At 35.0% G+C, this 20,399-nt stretch overlaps 1 protein-coding gene across 1 annotated transcript in view; it reads left to right on the forward strand.

Annotated features, from left to right (window-relative positions):
• The window catches only part of PCSK5 (proprotein convertase subtilisin/kexin type 5), a gene marked incomplete at its 5' end in the record, with an annotated part of 282,220 nt that overhangs the window by 135,912 nt on the left and 125,909 nt on the right, over positions 1-20,399 (forward strand). Inside the window, 2 exons of the mRNA XM_084236534.1 lie at positions 17,223-17,311; positions 19,215-19,387. Of these exons, the coding sequence (XP_084092660.1) occupies positions 17,223-17,311; positions 19,215-19,387 (262 nt within the window). The remainder of the gene's footprint in view (positions 1-17,222; positions 17,312-19,214; positions 19,388-20,399) is intronic.

Below are 20,399 nucleotides of genomic sequence, written 5' to 3' on the forward strand. Positions count from 1 at the left end.
TTATATCTTTTTTTTAAAAGATTGATTTATTTATTATACAAGAACTGGGGTACAGGCCAGAGGTGTGAGGGGTGAGAAGATTCACCAGAGACAGAATGGGGAACAGAACAGGCCGACTGACTGAAATACACTGCTGAGGGGAGCAGTGGGTGAGACAGGAGCGGTCTGCTGAGCCATGTGTGTCACCTCCCTGGCAGGGGATTGAACTCGTGCTGCAGTGGCTGCGGATAGCTTCATAGTGCTGCGACTTAACCCCTTGCACCACCAAGGAGGCCCTTAAAATTTTATTTTAAATGATGGGATTTCTTCTAAAATTATATTTAAAGTAATATGTCCTGTTTATACAAAGTACATCAAACCACTGTCAGCAGTGGTACAGACCAGAGATGGAGTTTAGAGGCTTGTCCCTGATGTAGGCAGAAATTATAAGGAAGCTCTCTGGAGGTAGAGCATTTGACCTGGTGGTGACTCTACAAGGGGCCTGATCACTGAGAGAAAGTCTGTAATGACTGCAATTGTCTTGGCATTAGCACTTTTTATAAGCTTCGAATAAAAGCCATCTTTCAACTTAGCTGTTTTGTTTTCTGTAAAAGGGGATACTCAGAAATTTCTTATTTTCCTTAGAACCTCTCCTTTATCTGAAACTTATATCTGAACATCTTTTTCTTGTATCTTCAGACCCTTTATGATCGAATCTAAAGTCTTTGGATGTGTGGAAAGAATTTATAATACTATATCTACTTATTTTAGCCTCACTTCTCAACTCATTACTCTGTTATACTATGGTTTCAGCTAATTTTTTGTTTTACAACTGTCTTAAAACAGCATGTTTTATGTTGGAGACTGACAATATTAGGCACTCAAAAAGTGATTATATTATTCTACTATGCTTTGAGATTCTTAAATACAAGATGTTCTCTTGATCTGCACTGTGATTATTACCAACGCAATCTAGATGGAAGCTGATTATTGCTACATTCCTGCTTTGTGGCAAGATTATTGCCTCTTTTTCATTTGAGAATGCCAGGAAAGGGAAAAAGACCACGAAATGGGAAGTATTCAGATTTAATGGATGAGTAATCTAAAACAGAGTATCTAAAACCAATGTCAGAAATAAGTTTTAAATGATTTTTAATTTGTTTTATTTTAACATTCTGAATTTTTGCATAAAGTTTCCCAAATTGACATTTTTTGGTTTTGTTTCTATTTGTCTTAATTGATTATAAATGACTGACATTTTCAGTAGCAGGAGAAAGCTTTCCTATATGATGAATACTTGTATTTTCAGTAGCTAACATTAAGAAGCTTTGATTTAAACTCTGAAAAGCAGATTTTAATTTGCATGGAAAGAAAAGTTGCAGTTACCTGGCACTGTGTTCATTAAAATTAACGCTTTTTCTTAGCCATCCAAAAGAAAACTATTAATTAACCTTTGATTTAGGGTGTTTCTTTTTCCTTTTAGGTGCTATATGCTGTCTTTTCTTGAACTAAGGAAGTAAATCAAGTAGCATAAATTTTTAAAAAATGTCTTCACTAAGTAATTTTAGGATGAAAGGTGAAAATGGGCCGTGCATATATAATTATTGATTTTAAAACTTTTGAGATAATTCCTTGCCATACATGTAATTTAGTAAAAAGCAGTCCCCTCTCTGTTTCTTCACACATGCACATACCTTATTAACTAGTAACTCTAAGGTTGATCTTAAAATTAACATAAACGGGAAAGAAATCAGGAATCATTGATCAACTTAAAGAACAACTTGATTATAATGTAGCTGAAAACTGTGATAAGAAATAATCATAAATGAGTTATGTACTCAAAAATAGCAATGGTTGAAGTCAGGCATTTCCACAAGTTTATCTTTTATCAATATGAGGAGACTAGAATGTATAAGATGGGAAATAGACTTTGTGATATCCTTGAGTTGGCAGTTACAGAAATACCCAAGTGTGTCTGAGCAGGAGACCTGTTAACCTGAAAGTCTGATATGGGGAAACAAACTAAATAATTTTAGGAATATCTTGGGGCAAGTCTTTTTGCCCCTGGGAGACTTGATATCTCCTATATAAAACAGAGACAAAAATAGCCACTTGCTGTTTGCTGTGAGATTGTAGATAATGCATTCTGAAGCTCTCAATGTTCAGACGTCTACAGACCCTAGCGGCCAATGTCATAACTCATGGAGTTAGAGCTGACTTACAGGTTTCGTCATCAGGAAACCTAAAGACAGAACTGCATTTATCTGGAGGAAATAATATCCACCAATTTAGAACATTTATATTTTAAATGTGCAAGCAGTGGGAATGGAATCTGGATTTTTTTCTGGTAGGAGAGGGCATGGGTCTGAAATTTTCTCGAAAAGAATAAATAGATGTAAGAGCAATGGAGAACATCTTGGCTATATAACAACTAGGTATTTCAGTGGCCTTTTTGAAGTTAGAATTGTTTAAAAAAAAAAAGGAATACTAAATCTCTTCAAGAAAGCTAATCACAATCCATCAGTCTTAGGAAATCACATTTCTTTCCTCATACATTTGGTAAGAGAACATAGAGAAAGAGTAACATGATTATACAATTTGAAAGGAGTTCTTAGGTTTACTTGATTATGTCAAGGTTTGCTTGACAAACAGCCCTTAAAAACTCATTTAATTCCCATGTTTTACTATACGATTTATTTATTGGATTTGTAGCAATTTTTCTTTCAAGGAACAACAACAACAACAAAAAAAAAAACTCAGCAAGTACAGTAATTATTGTGATTATGCAACAAAATATATTTATGTTGCAACATAAAAGCAGTGGTGAATTGCTTATCCAGACAGACATAGCTGCATGTTCCTGAGTTTATACTATGCTCTCCAACCTGATGCAAGAGAGAAGTTTCAAACAGTGATTATTTCAACACATTCTTGTTCAAAAATTTGATCTACCTTGTTTTCACCAGTTGGTGACTGGTTTCCATGGAAATGGAAATGGAATAAGCATTCCTCGTTTTAGATTCTCAGCTGCCCCATGCCAACTGAGAGCTGTAAATGCCATTTGGTTAACAGCAAGGATCCAGAATTCTTCCATTTTAAAGTGGGAGAGGGAGAGGAAAAGGAAATGTTTGCCAAGTCATTTTGCTTTTCTCCCTTTGAAAAGGACACAGTTTCATGATTGCCTGAGCTGGTGACTAATAGTTATCAGGCACATACCATATCCAACAATGCCTCTTCTTACTAATCAATTTAACTCTTTTCCACCCATCACAAAGTTCTGTTTCGATTTAACTGGCCTGTGATTGCCTTCCTGCTTGTGCACCTGCTGTCCCAGTGGTCCAGCAGGAAAGTGGTCCAATGTTAGAAGGAGATAGTTCGATGATTTTAGTGATCTGTGACCTGAAGGGGAAAATAATCTCTTGATAAAGGGAGTGTGGCAGATGGGGGTGGGATGGCAGGGGGGCATGTTAGAAAGTTCTCCCTCATGAGAGAATGTTATTTTGCTTCAAGGATTTTTCACTCCTAAGATTTTCACCTATAATTACATTTTCTGCAACTATCCTGTAGGGAAAATAGTGAAGAAAGCAATAAATGAATGCTTTAACATAAACCATTTAAGTATCTTTACTGTGTTTTCTATTGTCTTGTTTTTTAGAGTCTGAAAAATAGAATCAATTTGAGTACTAAAATAAAACTTTAGTAGCATTATCCCAGAATCTTTTTTATTTCTTTTTGTATTTCAAGATTTATATAGCTTCTAGCTTAAGAAGGAATGTGACTCTAGTTCTTAAATATATCACCCAGTGCAGTTCTTTGAACACACTTCTCCTCTTGGTGCACAAAAAGGAGTTTCTCTATGTTCCAGTGCTAACTTGAATGACGAAACCCAGACATGACAGCTTCCAGCCTATGGGCTGACCCAGTGTCTCTAAGTGTGGTCTCCCACAGCAACTAATGTGTCAACTAAAGAAGATCCTTTATCCTACATATAGAAAACTATGAGTAGTTCAAGGAAAATCTTTTTGATGCTAAGCGTGCAACTGAAGTCCTCACATTTTCTATCATACTGTATTCATGGAGGAGTATCACTTTGATAACTATTTGGGTAGAAACAGCTTATGTATTCTACCAACTTGAGAAAGAAGCATTTAGGATATGGAATATATAGGCTGAAGGTCAAGGTGTCAATCCATTGTGCCCTGTGACTGCTTTTGTTCTCTTAGGGATGGGGAAGGTGTTCCTTTTTCTCTTACTTAATCCACAAGCTTCATAGTTTGGAGAAGCAATGAGGGAGGGCTGCATTGTGGTGTAAATGATGTGTGTGTGTGTGTGTGTGGGGAACATTAAGAATGAATCTACTAAAATTGGCCGCAGAGTCTTGTAATGAGGGATGCAAATGGTGTTTTATTTCAGACGATAAAGCAAAAATGATGAAAATGCATGTAGTTTACTATCCAGCAGAACATGCAGCTATAGCCATTCTTACATTAAAAAAAATGAATCGTGTTTAAATGTAGTTTTCCTGTAATATTATGAAATTTGAATTTTAGTAGAGTCATAAACAGACTTGGTTTATAAAAACTTTACCTGTTTTTCCAAGGGCCATTTGGAATCATTTTATTGAAAACCATTCTCATTTAAGCCACTGTCACATTGCTCTTCTTGCTGATTACCTCTCTTCATTTTTATTACATTTTTGTCTTCTGGATCCTCTTTCAACACCAGCTCTCAGTGTGATTGACGCTATTCTCAAATAAGATTTTTATTGATGGTATGAAAAATCCTGAGTCTTATGAAAGTTCATTAGGCAATTGATGTGCTTGATTTGCCTTGTTTGTTTATGTTTTGTTTATGCAGATACAAAGTTTTAGTACTGAACAGGACAGGAATGAGTTGGCAGTAATTTTATTAATGGTAGGATCACTGGTGAATGTCCTTTTACTTGCATAGTTAGGAAACCTAATAATTCCATGGTAAAAAGAAGCTGTGGGCTGTGATCCAAGTAGCTTCAAAGATGCAACTTCTAAGCATTTGTCTCAGGAAAAATCTCAAGTTTTTGTTACTTGATTATGTTCCTGGCAAGTATGTGTTGCCTGAAGATTGTGCATGTTCTTCCACAAAGTGATTATGTTACAGGGCAGGGAGAGGGGCACTTCAGGGCTCCTGTAACAATTGTGGAGGCACAAGGATTTGGTATCAAATGGTCTGGGTTCAAGTTCTTTCACAGTAAACTGGTTTTATTATCTTGGTGAAGTTGCTTAATTCCTAAGAATCTAAGTTTCCTTACCTATAAAATGACCATGAAAGTGCATGTTGTGCAAAGTTACTGAATAGATCAAGTTAAATCAAGTATGAGGACCTAGGGGCAAACAATAATTGATTCTTACCACCTTCCTTGGTTAATGCCTAACTTGCAAAATGTGTTATCCTCTCTTTTAAAATGGAAATTATTGTTATGAGTGGGCATAAGTTATGCATTATAGTTGATGAGTTGATTAATTTACATAAAACAGAATTCAGTGTAATATCAAATCAGAGGAAGTAGAGGTAGGAAAAATAGGAGCCTTTGTTATTGCTATCCAAGAAGACATAAATGACGATGACTGAGGTTGACAGACTGTGGACACAGGATCAAATCTGCGCATTGACTCTGTAGCACATGCATCTGAAGGGGTGCAACCCCATGCCTCTGAATCACACACAGTGTCGTAAACCATTACCGCAATTAAAAATATAAACAAATAAAAAATAAAAGTGGTTAGTTCACCTCACAATTCAAATACAAAAGAAAAAAATGTTTTCAAAGCATTTTTAAAGGAAGGAATTGTATGCTGTGACCCTGTAAAGCCTAAAATATTTTATACTTATACCAATACAGAGAATGTTTGCCAACGCCTGCTCGTAAACTCATGCAAATACCGTCATTATAAAAACCCATCCCGATGTTATTTCTAAATGAAACAATGCCTATACTAAAATGTTAAATTGATAATTAGGGATTATGGTAAGTTATATTTTGGAGGGATGCATTCCTTAATTGTTGGTTTTGTGCTTCTGTAATGTTGAGAACCTTCCAATGTGTAAGGAAATGGCTCAGATGAACTTTGCAAAGACACCCTGGAATAGCTATCATGCAACAGAAGGACTGGCAGTTGCTTGGCGTAGCTAAGTTGAAATGATAATATCTTAGTGAATACAAGGTTTTTGAACTACTTCTCTGTACTGGGACTTCTTTGTCAGATTGCAAAGGGATCCTCGTACCAAGTGTCACCCAACTTCTCAGACCCTGAAGCAAAAAAACACTAAGGGAAAAGAAACTTTGCCATTTGCAACAATACGGATGAACCTAAAAGGAGTTATGCTTAATTAAATAAGTCTGATGGAGAAAGACAGAGACCACATGATTTCACTCTTGTGGTATATAGAGAATCCAAACAAGCATATGAACTGAAAACAAATACCAGCTTTGGAATACAAGACACTAGAGGTGACCAGAAGGAAAGAGGGCAGGGTAAACAGAGAAAAAGTAGACAATGGTATGGTGAAAGACAGATTTGAACTTTTAATGGTGAGTGTAATACAGTGTGTGTGTGTTTGTGTGTGTGTGTTTGTGTACTATATATACTATATATATACTACACATATAGACTATACACACTATTACACTCACCATTAAAAGTTCAAATATGTATATAAAATATGTATATACATATATATTTATACTATATGTTGATTCTCATGTTGAATCTTATCTAATGTTATAATGCATTGTTACTTCAGTTAAAAAAATAATAAAATTAGGAGAAAGTTTCTTTAAAAAAGAATTTTGGGTTCATAATTTACCTGTATTTCAGACAAATAGGATAATACAATATTCACCTGCAAAGTAAGACTCAAGTCTTCAGACGTATTTTGACAGGTTTTTCACTGTCTGGAAGCAGTCTCAGGCAAAGTGAAGTCAAACACTTATAGTATCACCTTTCTCCAGCACTTGATCTTTAACACATTCTGTGCAAAAGAACAAATATTTTTCAACTCTTTTACAGAGTATGGGTACTGAGTGCTATCCTTACCTGGATATTTTAGCAAAAACAAATAGATGCATTACCATTAGGTAGAGGACTGCTGAATGAACACAGGCTTGTGGATTTTTGCTTATTTTTCCAGATTTCCGGACCAATAGTTTATTGAAATAATATCATTCCTATTTTTGTCCCTGTTGAATCCTTAGTGATAAATATATTCCTCAACATGTGGTAGATACTCAATAAATATTTGCTGAATGAATTATTTAGAAAATTTAATTAATTATGAGCCAGGACATGGGAGTAGTCTCATTACAGATAGTTAACTAGAACATTATCATAATATTCATTAGTAGAAGTTGGCATGTATACTGGAGTGCCAGTAAAGATGAAATGTTGTCCATGTATGGTCATTTTAGCATCCTGGTCTCTTGTTTTTGCTATTTTAGAGTTATTTATATCAGATGATTTTCAATATAGATTTGGAAAGAGAAATATGTATGGAAAGAAATAGACTACAAAAAAATCAAAATTATAATTTGATACAGGTCATTATTTCTTTCATTATCTTTAAAGATCTTTTCCCAAGTCTCTCAGCATATACACTCAGTATATACTTCATATTTCATGCTTTAGTGAGTTCTAATTATGAAATTTTCTTTTAATTATGATGATGTGAAATTACAGAAAAATCAGTTCAGGTGTAAGAAGAAAGTTGTTTAGATTGCGTAGCAAGCATTTTTGCAAATACCAATCCCAAGCTAGAACTCTTGGAGCAGAACTTGCTTTAACACCTTCTAAGTATACCTTGATTAGTATGTTCCTTAATACTTGGTAATTACTTGCATAAATCTCACAACACTCCTGTCAGTGGTGTTAGGGAATAATTGGTCAATTATACCTATAGAAATCATTAGGCCACAAGTAGTGAAAAGCATAGAAATAAAATTTACCAGCAGGGCAACATCAGCTGTATTTCTTCAGAAGGAGTACCTATCAGTACAGGACTGTTTTCTACCTTTTCCAGTCTCTCCACCATCCAAATGGCAGCTCAGTTGTGCAAGAAAAAGCCACATGTATGGGCTCAAGAGTCACTTTGCCACAGGAGTCCCATGCTCTTAGAAAACTATTTCTTGCAATAACCTATGAATATGATTTCTAAGGCCATGCAAGGAATGGTATACTCAGCTTTCAGGGTCTACTCTCAGAAACCCACAGCCAGACTGTCCCCCATGTATTTATAGTCCCAGTCACAGACTTCCTAGTTTGTGGTAACTCACCAACCAGTGTTCAATTTTAACATAAGCCATTTAACCTGTTAGCTGAAATGCAACTTTTATCAGATGTCAAAAAGAAGAGAGCTAGAAAATTAAAATAAAGCAATTTTTCCATGGGTAAGTGGGGAAAGGTTTTAGTATCCATTACTCAGAATCTTGCCCGCCAAGATTGTGCATACCACAGCCTTGGATAATTGAACTTTATATGCCTCTTGTTTAGAAAATGCTTAGGACATAGGATATGAATTATCTAGAATTGAGATAGAGAGGAGAGGAGGGAAAGAAGAAAGAAGTTATTATTAAACACTTCTTGGGAGGGACTTTGGTAATTTTCAAGAAAACAACAGTGCTCCTGAATGAGCACATTACTTATTTTTTTTTTAAAATAATGCTATATATTCCTACTTTCCTGAATTGTGGGTAGTGCATGTCCCAGTGAAGATGTTCAATGGAAAAGACAGATTTAGCTAGTTTTCATATGCATTTTTTAATCCTCGAATTCCAGGAAAGAATTGGATACTCCAGATACACATTTATGAGCTTTTGTGTACTCTCATGTCTTCTTCTTCTAAAATCATTAATCCCATCACTAGTGTATACCACCCTCATGTTCTAATTACCTTCCTCGGGCCCTATCTCTAAAACCATCACACTGATGATTAGGATTTGAATGTATGAATTTGAAATGAACATAAACTTTCAGTGCCTAACAGTAATTTTGATTGTTTTTCTGAATCTCTACTATAATAAAAAAATGTATTATTGAAGCCTCATGGATGATGCATAATTGCAGTCACTTTGGAAGCTATTATCTTAATTGACTTGTAAAAACTAATCATGAAAAAATAGTGTGATTTTTTTTTTGGGGGGGGATTAAAAACTTTAATTTACTCCCCTACTCTACCCCCAATAATTTTCTTGAACTTCAGTAAGCTTTTCATTAAAGACAGGGTGGGATCCCACTTTCAGCTATTTTTCCATTCTTTTATTTTTAATATTCCAAGCATTTCCTCTTTCTAACTCAAGTTGAATAATTTATCATGGAGATTCTATAACATGTACTGTGAAATAGCCCATCATCAATAGTAATGAAGGAATAAAGTTGCCCTTACCTCACAAAATAAGTAGGATAAGCAGCCGAAGAAGTCTTGAAATCTTGGGAATCATTTAAAGGCTTAGGAATGTGGTTCCCTGAATTTCTTGTTTGAAACAGTTAAAAAGCATTCTGTAAGGACCCAAGAGACCCACAATTAGTCTTGCCCAGACACATTTTATACCATCAAACTGATGGAATTTTTTTATTTGAAATCAAGAAAAGTAATATCTGTGCAGCTTACTTCATAGGGTTAATGTGAGAATCATATGAGTTTAAAATATTTTGAGAAATGGAGAGTATAATGTAAACACACATTGGTAATGATATCAAGAACAACATGAGCAGTCAGACATCAATTCTAAGTGAAATATTGGAAAACATCAAAACATATTATCATTTCTCACTCTCCTTTTCTAAGGAAGCCTTTGAAATTGATTTTGAATTGAAGGTATTCACTTATATTTAAACAAAATCAAATCATACTGAAGAAAATGGGCACACCAGATTCAAAAGGGAAAAGAAACAGCAAGTAGGTAGACAGAACCTATGAACAACTGAAGATATTTGTTCCAAGAAAGCAATGAAATAGACGTTGTTGTACAACCTGCCATTGCTTCGATCCATATAAACATGATTTTGATTTTTAAGCCATGCAGTGGCAACTGTACAGGGAGACCATCTCTGTGTTCCAATGGCTCTGATTCATTGCAGAGCTTACTCACATCTTCAAATCTCTGGTAGAAAGCTCAAATAAGTTAGTATTTTCAGCCCCACTAACTCATGGGAAAAATAGCTCACAAAGCAGTGTGACTAGGACAGGGAGAAAGCAAAAGGAGTGAAGGCAACATAAATTTATAATCTGTACTCACTTCATCTAACATTTATTTGTTCCCAATATTACAGAAATGAGTTAGCAGGTAACAATCTGATCTGATTTTCCATCATTTTAGGCAGCCCAGTAAAACTTCTTGAGATCTTTAATTTCAGTAATTTATTACTGGGAATAGGTAAGGTAGTAGATGAGAAATCTTGAGGTTTTTCCCAAGTAGGAAAAAGCAATAGGACAAAGATTGTTGTGCTATGTAAATCAAGATGCTCTTTAAGAGTCAAAATGATTTATTCAAGTAAAAATTATAAAATTGTTTTACACTTTTTAAGACCCTGTTAGCAATGACAATATCCTTAGAAAAATGCAAGAATTCATTTGTTAGTTCTTGGTTTGTTTGCTGCTATTTTCTTTTAGATGAAGTCTGAGTTGTTTTAAGTCACTAGTAAATAATATACACACATACACACACACACACACACACATATATATATAGTAATTTACATACCTGGATTATCTTCTGTAAATCTCAGAAAACTGGGTCTTAGTGATACAGTGAACATATGCAAGAAAGCTAAACACTTGTTTTCCAAGGGGGTATTCACGGGAATTGGGGGTAAGAGCATAATATGAGCATAATATAGTTTCCGGACTAAACTCTAAAATTTTCTCCTTATGCTGAAAATACATGCTCATGCTCTGTTATCTCTGAGGAAAAATACATCTGAAACATAGACATTTTGTCTGTTTTTTGAGTTTAATATTTAACTGACATCACAAATATACTTATTGCTGACCACCCTGTTCTTTGGGAGAGGAAGAAATTGAATCCTGTTCATATACTTGAACAGGTCATGATGATATCCATTCTCCTATGATCTATTATAAATCCATGTCAAAACACTGAGTACAACTAAGATTAAAAACTGAGAAAAGATGACTAGTATTTTACTTGGGGTAATGATCATTGTCACTTGAAGAGAGAGAGCTGTTTCAATGTAGTTGAGCTAGTAATTTGGAGCCTCAATTACAGTTCACTGCAATATAATATCTAACTGATATTTAAAATAGATGCATCAGTAGTAGAGGGGTAGTTTCCCTGTCTCCAAAAGTGGTTCCTCTGTCATGAGAGGTAGAGCAATGCACAGAAATCTATACAAAAAATATTTTTCTTTGGAAGTAGACACTCTGTTCTTCTCAGTAGCATTCTTTGTATCTTAATAATGTGTATGATATGTGCAGTACTTTATTGCATTTAGGACTACAAGCCCAAGTTATTCAATAATATGGCAGAATAGATACTTAATTTAACTTCTCCTAGCACAAAGCATCTAAAACTCCTGGGAAAATATTGAAATGTTTTAGTGCATGACAGAGCTAATGGAATACCAAAGGAATTTCTCTAGAAAGTTCAAATCTATAAACTATGTGGGCAATAGGTGGACAGTTGGCATTTTCAAGGGTGAGCACCCAATCCCATTCAGCCTAGAGCTGTATTTTAAGAAGTCCAGGGATGATGGTAGGAATCTTGGCATTGATCCAATGGGGTGAGACAAGATGTCTGCATAAAACAGGACCCCTGAGACACTATAGTGCATGAATTATAGAAAAAGAAATTTTACATAGAGTGACAGAGGATATTTTTGAATTTCCCAAACATGGCAATACATGAGAAAATAAATAACTGACTACCTTTAAGAATGACTAACTACCCTCATGGGATTTATATCTGTACTTCATATTACTTGATGACCCAGATTTTAAATTTGGTTGGACACGACCTGGTTGTATACTACAGAGACATTGTAGAAGCAAATTTCAATCTTCTTTAGAACAAAGAATTTTCCATTTGAGCCCTAAAAAATTTCACAAATATTAAAACCTAAGTGAACAATTCACTAACTACATGGGAGAAATGTCCCTATGAAAACAAACTAGTAGCAAAGAATAAATAGAATTAGAGTCACATAATTTAGAATTATTGGTTGTAATGCTTATGTAAAAAGAAATTAATATTGAAAACATATTAAGAAAAATCAAAACTAGCCAGGTATATTTGAAAAAAAAATCATAAAAAGAAACACAATAATTGAAATGAGTGATACAGTGAATGGATTAAATAGCAGATTAGTCATGGCTGAATATAGGATAAATAAAATATAGAACTGAGCAATTTTCAAATAATGCAGTCCAGAGACAGAAGGAGATGGGAAGTCTGAAAGTAATACTGAAGTTTGAGATAGTGTGGAAGGTCTAATGTATGCTTAGTTGGTATTCTTCTAGTACAAAATGGAGAATAACACTAAGGCAGTTTTCAATAGTATTTGCCTGAGACTTCTTATGATTTAAACATTAAACTACAGTTCTAGGAACTCCAATACAGACTTTTAAAACTCCTTACTTATAACATCTTAATAAATTTGCAGAATACAAAAGACAAAGAGAAAATCTGAAAAGCATTCAGCAAGAATTAGATTGCTGAGATGGCTGATTTCGTGCCAGAAATAATGGAAGCTAGAAAACAATGGAATGGCATCTATTGCTACCTAAAGACTTTCTGAGGGGTGCATTTATAGAGTGTTCTTCAGAGAGAGATTAATGGTCTTTTTTTTTTAAAGATTTATTTATTTATTTATACAAGCACTGGGTACAGTCAGAGGCACAGGAGGGTGAGAGAATTCACTAGAGCCAGAGCAGAGAGTAGAACAGGCAGGGTGATGAAGTACACTGCTGAGGGGAGGAGGGGAGCAGCGGGCGGCAGGAGAAGTCTGCGGGCCATGTGGGACCCTTATCCGGTGGCCGGGGATCAAACTGGTGCTGCAGAGGCTGCGGGCAGCTTCGCAATCCAGCGCTCAACCACTGTGCCACCGGGGAGGCCCGATTAATGGTCTTATAAGGAGGTATGAACTGAAAAGGAAATAGTTAAAGTTGTATTCATAAACTTAAACAACTATGATTTATTGTTTAAAGTAGTAAAAGAAATGGATAGTTTCTAGAGTTAAAAAATCCAACTTATGACTGTAATCATAACTCGTGTGTCAAAAGATGGGTAACCAGAGTTAAAAGAGTCTGAAGTCTATATTGTTGGAGAATTGCTGGAAAAAAATTGATGACCTTAGATTTTGTGATGTTAGGTAGTCATCAACAAATACCTAGGGCAACCACAAAATATAGAATGTATAACATCCAAACGAGTACAGGGGAAAAGACAGAAATGAATATGACTGAATTAATAGAAGCAATCAATATAAATAGAATTACTTTTGAATTAAATACAGTTATCCTAGTGTGGTGTTATCTGTCAATGTTATTGCAATTTTAAAAATAATACATAAAAAAAGATAGCCTGGTTAGAAAAAACCCTTCTGTTTATAAATAAGACATTCAACTAATATGAATAAAAATGTTTGAAAGTAAAGGGAGCAAAAAAGGTATAAGACTTAAATATTGACCCAAATACCTCTGTTTTAGAGCCATGGACTGTTGCTAGACATTCATAAATAATTTGTTGCACTGGGAAGATTTAATAATTCCATTCTAAATGAAATAAATGTTAACATAAAAGCAAAAATCTTAATATAATGAATAAGCTGGGCATAATGGATTTACAAAGAGCAATTAAGAATATACAGCCTATCAACTGATATCAGAAAACATAACAAAATACCTGCATACATTTGAAAATTTTTAACCAGACTTCTACTGATAAATACTGTATGGGCCAAGAAATAAGGTGGAGCAGAATTACAGAAATCCTGATGCTCCAATAATATTTGCACTGATTAACAGTTTATTCAGTGAAATATGAGAACATGGACACAAAATTTAACATTTGAATAAAAGCTTGTACTATGAGGTAATATGCAATAAGGACTTAAAGAAGAATTATAGTAATTGCTAGATTCAGGGGAAATTTTGTAGTTTCATTTGGGGCTTACAAAATATTTTTTCTTCTAAAGCCCTATCAGTTTTTTTGATATGTTAAAGTGGTACAACTAAATATCAGAAAAGCAAAATAATTATAAGAACATCAAGATTAAATACAGTGTATGACAACTTAAAATTGTTATAAATATGATTATTATTTTCCAAGTAACAAATATGGAAATGTATTTGCAACAGATTTGACAGAAAGGCAAGAGAAATTTGTACAAAGGGCAAAGAAGGTTATTTATCAAGCAAGAAATAGAAATGGTTGCTTGTTGATTTTGATTTTTACTTTATTATAATTTGTCTTTTTCCTGGTCCCTTATTTAGGTTTTCTAAATTCCTGCTATGAGTAAGACCATCTGGTATTTTTCTTTCTGGCTTATTTCACTGAGCATGATCCCTTCCAGCTCCATCCATGTTCCTGCAAATTACATGAGTTTATCTTTTTGATTGCTGAGTAATATTCCATTGTGTATGTGTACCACTATGGGCAGGGCAGGAAGAGGGAGTAGGATCAAAGCAAGGGGGTTGGGAATTGTATGGGGACTATAACCAAGATGAAAATGCATACATTGTGCAAAAATGAAAAATGATGTAAAAATATATTAAATTAAAAAAATATGGAAACCAAAAAAAAGAACTAGAAATAGCTAATAAATATTTTAAAAAGTTGTACAACACCAAGTTCAACAAGAAGGGAATAAAAGGAAAGGAGTTTATGTCCACAGTAGTTTGTCCATATTTAATTTGTTCTATTCTTCATTTTTCCATTCAGCTTGGCTTATGGTTTCTCTTTTATTTTGCCATGAACAAAAATTAGATGTTTTGTACTAACAATTATCAATCTTACAGTTCTTTTGAGGTTTAGTCACATTACTTTGTTCTTCTTTTAACAATTTGACAATATGTTCTGTACTCTTTGACCTAGTAATTCTACTTCTTAGAATTTGTGCCAACATATAAAATTTTACACACACACACTCCAGATTGTTCTTCATAGCCTTGTTAATATTAGTGGAATACCAGGTAAATTTCTAGGAGTTGAGGCTTTGCTAAAGAACTTATGCATGTAGATATATATATGTTATTTGAAAAATTATGTGATATAATGGTAAACCTCTTAAAATGACTTATAGGGTGCTTCCCCTCAGGGCATAATTTCAGCCTAAAGCAACATTTAGCAGCCGCTGTTCCTAAAGAGAACAGTCACCACACATGGCAGGGGATTTTCATTCTGTAATCCAGAGACCCCCCCTTGAATCCCCCACCCGCTGCAGACTACAGACTGTATCATAAAATGTGGAGTCCCTCATTTGTACAGATTAGATTCATCCCAATTGCCTTCCAACTCTCCTCAATACATTATTTTTAAATAGACAGTCCTTTGCACTTGAAACTTCAACATCATTTTTTGGGTCAGGTGAGCTTATAAATTCTTTCAGCTAAAAGACTTAGTCAAGAAACAAAGTTACTGTTGCAAGAAGTAACAAAATCTTTCAGGGAAACTGAAGTCTTCTTAGCTACATTTTTAAAAAGCAGTAAAAAGGTGAAAACAATTGAAATAAATTTTGACATATTTTATTAAATATTTCAATATGCAATTATTTGAAATAATTACCATTTTTTTTAATTATGGTAAAACTGATTTACAACACTGTCTATGGTTTAGGGGTGTGGGTTCATACCTTTCCTTACCACACCCAGCACCAAGGCTCCTATAATTCTCCACCATAGACCATTGGGCCCCTTTCGGCTTCACAACCTTCCCCCTTCAGTTCTACGATAACATTTCTAGGGTTGATTTTGGTTTAATTGTATCCATTCTTGTTAAAACAATGTGATCTTTCCTGTTCTTTTTGTTTTCATGCAAAATCTTTGGTGTATTTATAAAGTCTTTTTTTTTTTTTTTTAAAGAGGCATGTTTTTTTTTTGTTATTTATTCGTTTGTTTTTTTTGTTTATACATGCACTGGGTACAGTCAGAAGCGCGGGAGGGTGAGAGAATTCACCTGAGCCAGAGCAGGGAGCAGAGCAGGTAGAAGGACCGAAGTACACTGCTGAGGGGAGCAGCGGGCGGCAGGAGAGGTCTGCGCGCCATGTGGGACCCTCCTCCTGTGGCCGGGGAGCAGCCGGGGATCGAACCGGCGCCTCAAAGGCTGCGGGCAGCTTCGCAACCCAGCGCTCAACCACCGCGCCACCGGGGAGGCCCCTTTGGTGTATTTAAAGCACATCCCATTTTAAAGGATAAATTTTCATTGAAGAAACAATCTATATTTAAGTTTGAAAGCTAGATTCTCCACTGTGTATTACTCAGCAATCAAAAAAGATAAACTCATGCAATTTGCAGCAACACGGATGAAGTTGAAAGGGATCATGCTCAGCAAAATAAGCCAGAAAGAAAAAGAAAAATACTGGAAGATCTCACTCATAGCAGGAATTTAGAAAACCTAAATAAGGGACCAGGAAAAAAACTAATTATAATAAAGTAAAGTAAAAATCAAAATCAACAAGCAACTATAAACCAGAAACACACTGGGGGTGGGGTAGGGTAGGAGGGATTATGGTCAAAATAAGGGGGTTGGGAATTATATGGGGACTATAAGCAAGATGAAAATGCATACATTGTGCAAAAATGAAAAATGATGTAAAAATATATAAAATTAAAAATAATAAATAGTAAAATAAAGCTAGATTCTCATAAATTTCCTAATACTTTGAATATGGATTTTCCCATTTAATGAAGTTAAAGAACTGAGTTCCCAACAGCCACATTTTAAATTCTGAATAACCACTTCAGACTGGTGGTTACCATATCAGGCAGGGGATGTTTAGAGAATACAAAGAAATACCCAGTTGATTTCAGTCTTCAAGGCATTCTAGTTGGAAATCCATGGTATCATAAAAATAAACATCAAGAATATAAATCAAAACAGAACATAGTGAAATGCTAAAAGTTTGAAGTAGACTAAGTGCTATTGAGTAGGAAGTTCCAGAAACACCCACAGCTTGATACACACTTCCCCGCCTGGAAATTCGAGTGGTGGCAGTGACCTGTTGAGTTTGTGAGAAGTGTGTGTGATCTCCCTGCAGGCACGGGACGCGCTGTGCTGGAGAAGTGGCGGCGGCAGCGAACAACTCGCACTGCACAGTTGGAATTGCTTTCAACGCCAAGATCGGAGGTATGGGGAACAAACTTATGTGAATTTCGAAATAAGCCAGGAGCTCTTGTGCCGACCAGCTTTCAGAACCCCTTTTTTAAACTAAAGACAGGCCGAGGTTGGCATAATAGTGTTCAGCGATAGCTGATTGCAAAATGACCATGTTAACATGTGTTATTTAATACACTCAAAGGCTTCTGAAGCTGTACCCCTAAAATGCTGTAAATGCACACATTTCTTTCTTTAAACAGATATAAAAAGTCTTGTCCAGTCATGAACAGGGGGTTGGTGGCGTCTGTACCAAACTGTACAATGGGTGCCTAGATCAGAAAGACAAATAATATAAACACCAGTCTGTAATGTCAATGGAACAGAACATTTTGAAATTCTATTAGTAGAAATAAATTTCCTTTTTGTCTTAGGCTTTACAAAACTTTCCTTTTGACTGCAATGAAAATGGTGTTCGGTAAAATTTCCTTTTGTAGTTTCCTGATATACTATTACCATTAATAATTTCAGATCACATATGGGCATGCACACACATGTACAAACTGTCGATCCAGGTGTTCCTGGAAAGAAACTCTTTCCCATCTGTAATCCTCTCTGTTAACTGTAGCCTGGTTTCACAGCCACACATAAATGGGGAGAAAACATTGTAAGTGATGGTATAGAGCCCAGGGGCCAAATGCAATATATCTGAGGATCCTTTGAGGAAATACTGGATGTTTATCTACATTATGTATTTATTTAAAAAAAAAAAGTATGTCATGTCATGTATATAGTGTCACGTAATTTAAAATGTCTCAGCCTAATATTTATATTTTTAGATAAAGAAGAAAATATGGCAAAATGTTAACAGTCGTTGAGTACAGGCCGTATCAGAGTTCACTGTCATTCTCTTTATTTTCGTATGTTTAGGACATTTCACCATTAAAATTTAAATTTTTTCAACACATAAAGAAGTTCCTTCAAGATTTATTTTCTATCTAAATTCTTTCCTTAAAACCACATAGTATCTAAAGCTGCCTGATTTGGGGTTTTATTATTTAATCCCCATTTAATGATAAACCTATAAAAACTTGAAATCCAATGAGATAACAAAGTTTCCCTATATTGTAAATTTGGGCTATAAAGATATAATTTTGAAGTAGTACAACATCTAAGCTGTAACTGAAGGAGAGAGATGTTTACTTAGTAATTGTTTTGTTGTTATTGTAAGTTTCCAAAACAAAGGAAAAGCCTGCCATGTGACATAATTTATTCTTAATATCTTAGTATCTTAATTTTTGCAAACTAAGGTTAATAATAAATTCCTATCTGTCTGGTGGGAATATACTTAAATGAAGATTAATGACTAAACATTGCTAAAACCCTTTGAGAATGATTTGATGTGTAACATGCACAGAGTATTCTCATTTATTATTTCACTTATAAATAACTTGGCAAAGAAGTAATATATTAAGTTCAAATCAGTCTCACAGATTAGGAGATAATATTAAATATGGAGTAAATTAGACCAACCTAACTTGGCAGCTTTCCAAATCTTGTAAGCTTGCTCAGGTCAGAATGTTTTATGCCAATTATGAACACAAGTTATATAATGAAGAGAAATTTAGGGAAGATGGATTGCTTAAGGCTCTCTTTATCAAGTACTCACTTAAGCAGGGATAAAGACAAGGGAGAGAGTGTCAGTTAGAAAAAAGAAATAATGGATAAAAAAGACTTTAAAGAAGCATTGTTCTTTTACATGCAACAAAGCTTCATTTTTCCCATGCAAGTTTTGCTTTCTGTGGAAAACAGGCTCACTTTTGTGTTGATTAAAGGTTGTTCTTTTAATCATCTGTAACTGGACTATATCCTGGGCTGCTTGGAGTTACATAGCAAAACCTTGGTAATGAAGCTGCTTCCTCTTTCTGTCTTGAAGGGGTTCGAATGCTGGATGGAGATGTCACAGACATGGTTGAAGCCAAATCGGTTAGCTTTAATCCTCAGCACGTGCATATTTATAGTGCGAGCTGGGGCCCGGATGATGATGGCAAGACTGTGGATGGACCCGCTCCACTCACCCGGCAAGCCTTTGAAAACGGCGTGAGAATGGTAGGTTTTAGAAGCACCTTGGCTCATACTTTGTCAATCAGTGATGATTCTCACATGAAGGCATCTCTGAAACTATGGGTTTCCTGTCCTCCAGTAGAGAGGAATGGATGGAACCTGTAGGCTGATCCAGGAGCTAGGATGATGGAAAGAGGTGCTGAATATTTGAGATTGTATCTTGTGTTTGATATGCAAATGAGCTAAGAGCTAGAATGTTTCCCCTTTGAGGACAGAGGTACATTTAGGTTTATTCAAAGGAAATATATTCATTAATATATTAATGTTGCATTTTGGAGAAATGAATTCTTAGAGATGGAATTGAAGAGAAGCAGAGGTATTGAAATTCTTCTGTTGGTGCCAATATATCATCCAGCAATTCCCTCTGGGCATGTCCCTTTTGTAGTTCCTTCTTTAACTTCACTTTTGTCTCAGGACAATATTATTTTTATTCTGGCTCCCAAGTTCCCTAATCACTTTAACACATCATTATTTTCCTTAATATCACTGAAAAATTTACTAAATACTCCTTTCTTCAGAACTTATTACATAATCTAATGCACTAAAATGTCTGCTTTAAATTATTATCTTTTAAACAATCTGTCTTATTTAAATGGAAAAAAATCGACATATATTTGTAGTCATGAAAGGAAGAGAGCTCTAATCAGAAGCAATTCCTTTCTCTTGTGAATGGACCATTGGGTGATTTAAAGCATACATTTTAATTTTGTTCGTTTAAGGCCTTCATTGATCTAGGCTCAACCTCTCTTTCCTCATCTCTTTTTACTTTTTGTAACATAAGTGGGCATACTCTACTCTTACTCTCCATCATCGCATACCGCTTTCCATCATGGACTCTGCCTGATTCTTATGTCGTATTGCTATACAGCCATATCTCATTTAACCTTTAAGGTTAAGCTAACATGTGACCTCTCCCCAAAAGGCATCTCACTACATAAACTAGAATTAAGTATATATAATCCCCACCCTGTACTTGCTGAAGTTTATATTCTTGCTG

The sequence above is a fragment of the Talpa europaea genome, assembly GCF_964194135.1.
Source record: "Talpa europaea genome assembly, chromosome: 7".
NCBI lineage: Eukaryota > Metazoa > Chordata > Mammalia > Eulipotyphla > Talpidae > Talpa > Talpa europaea.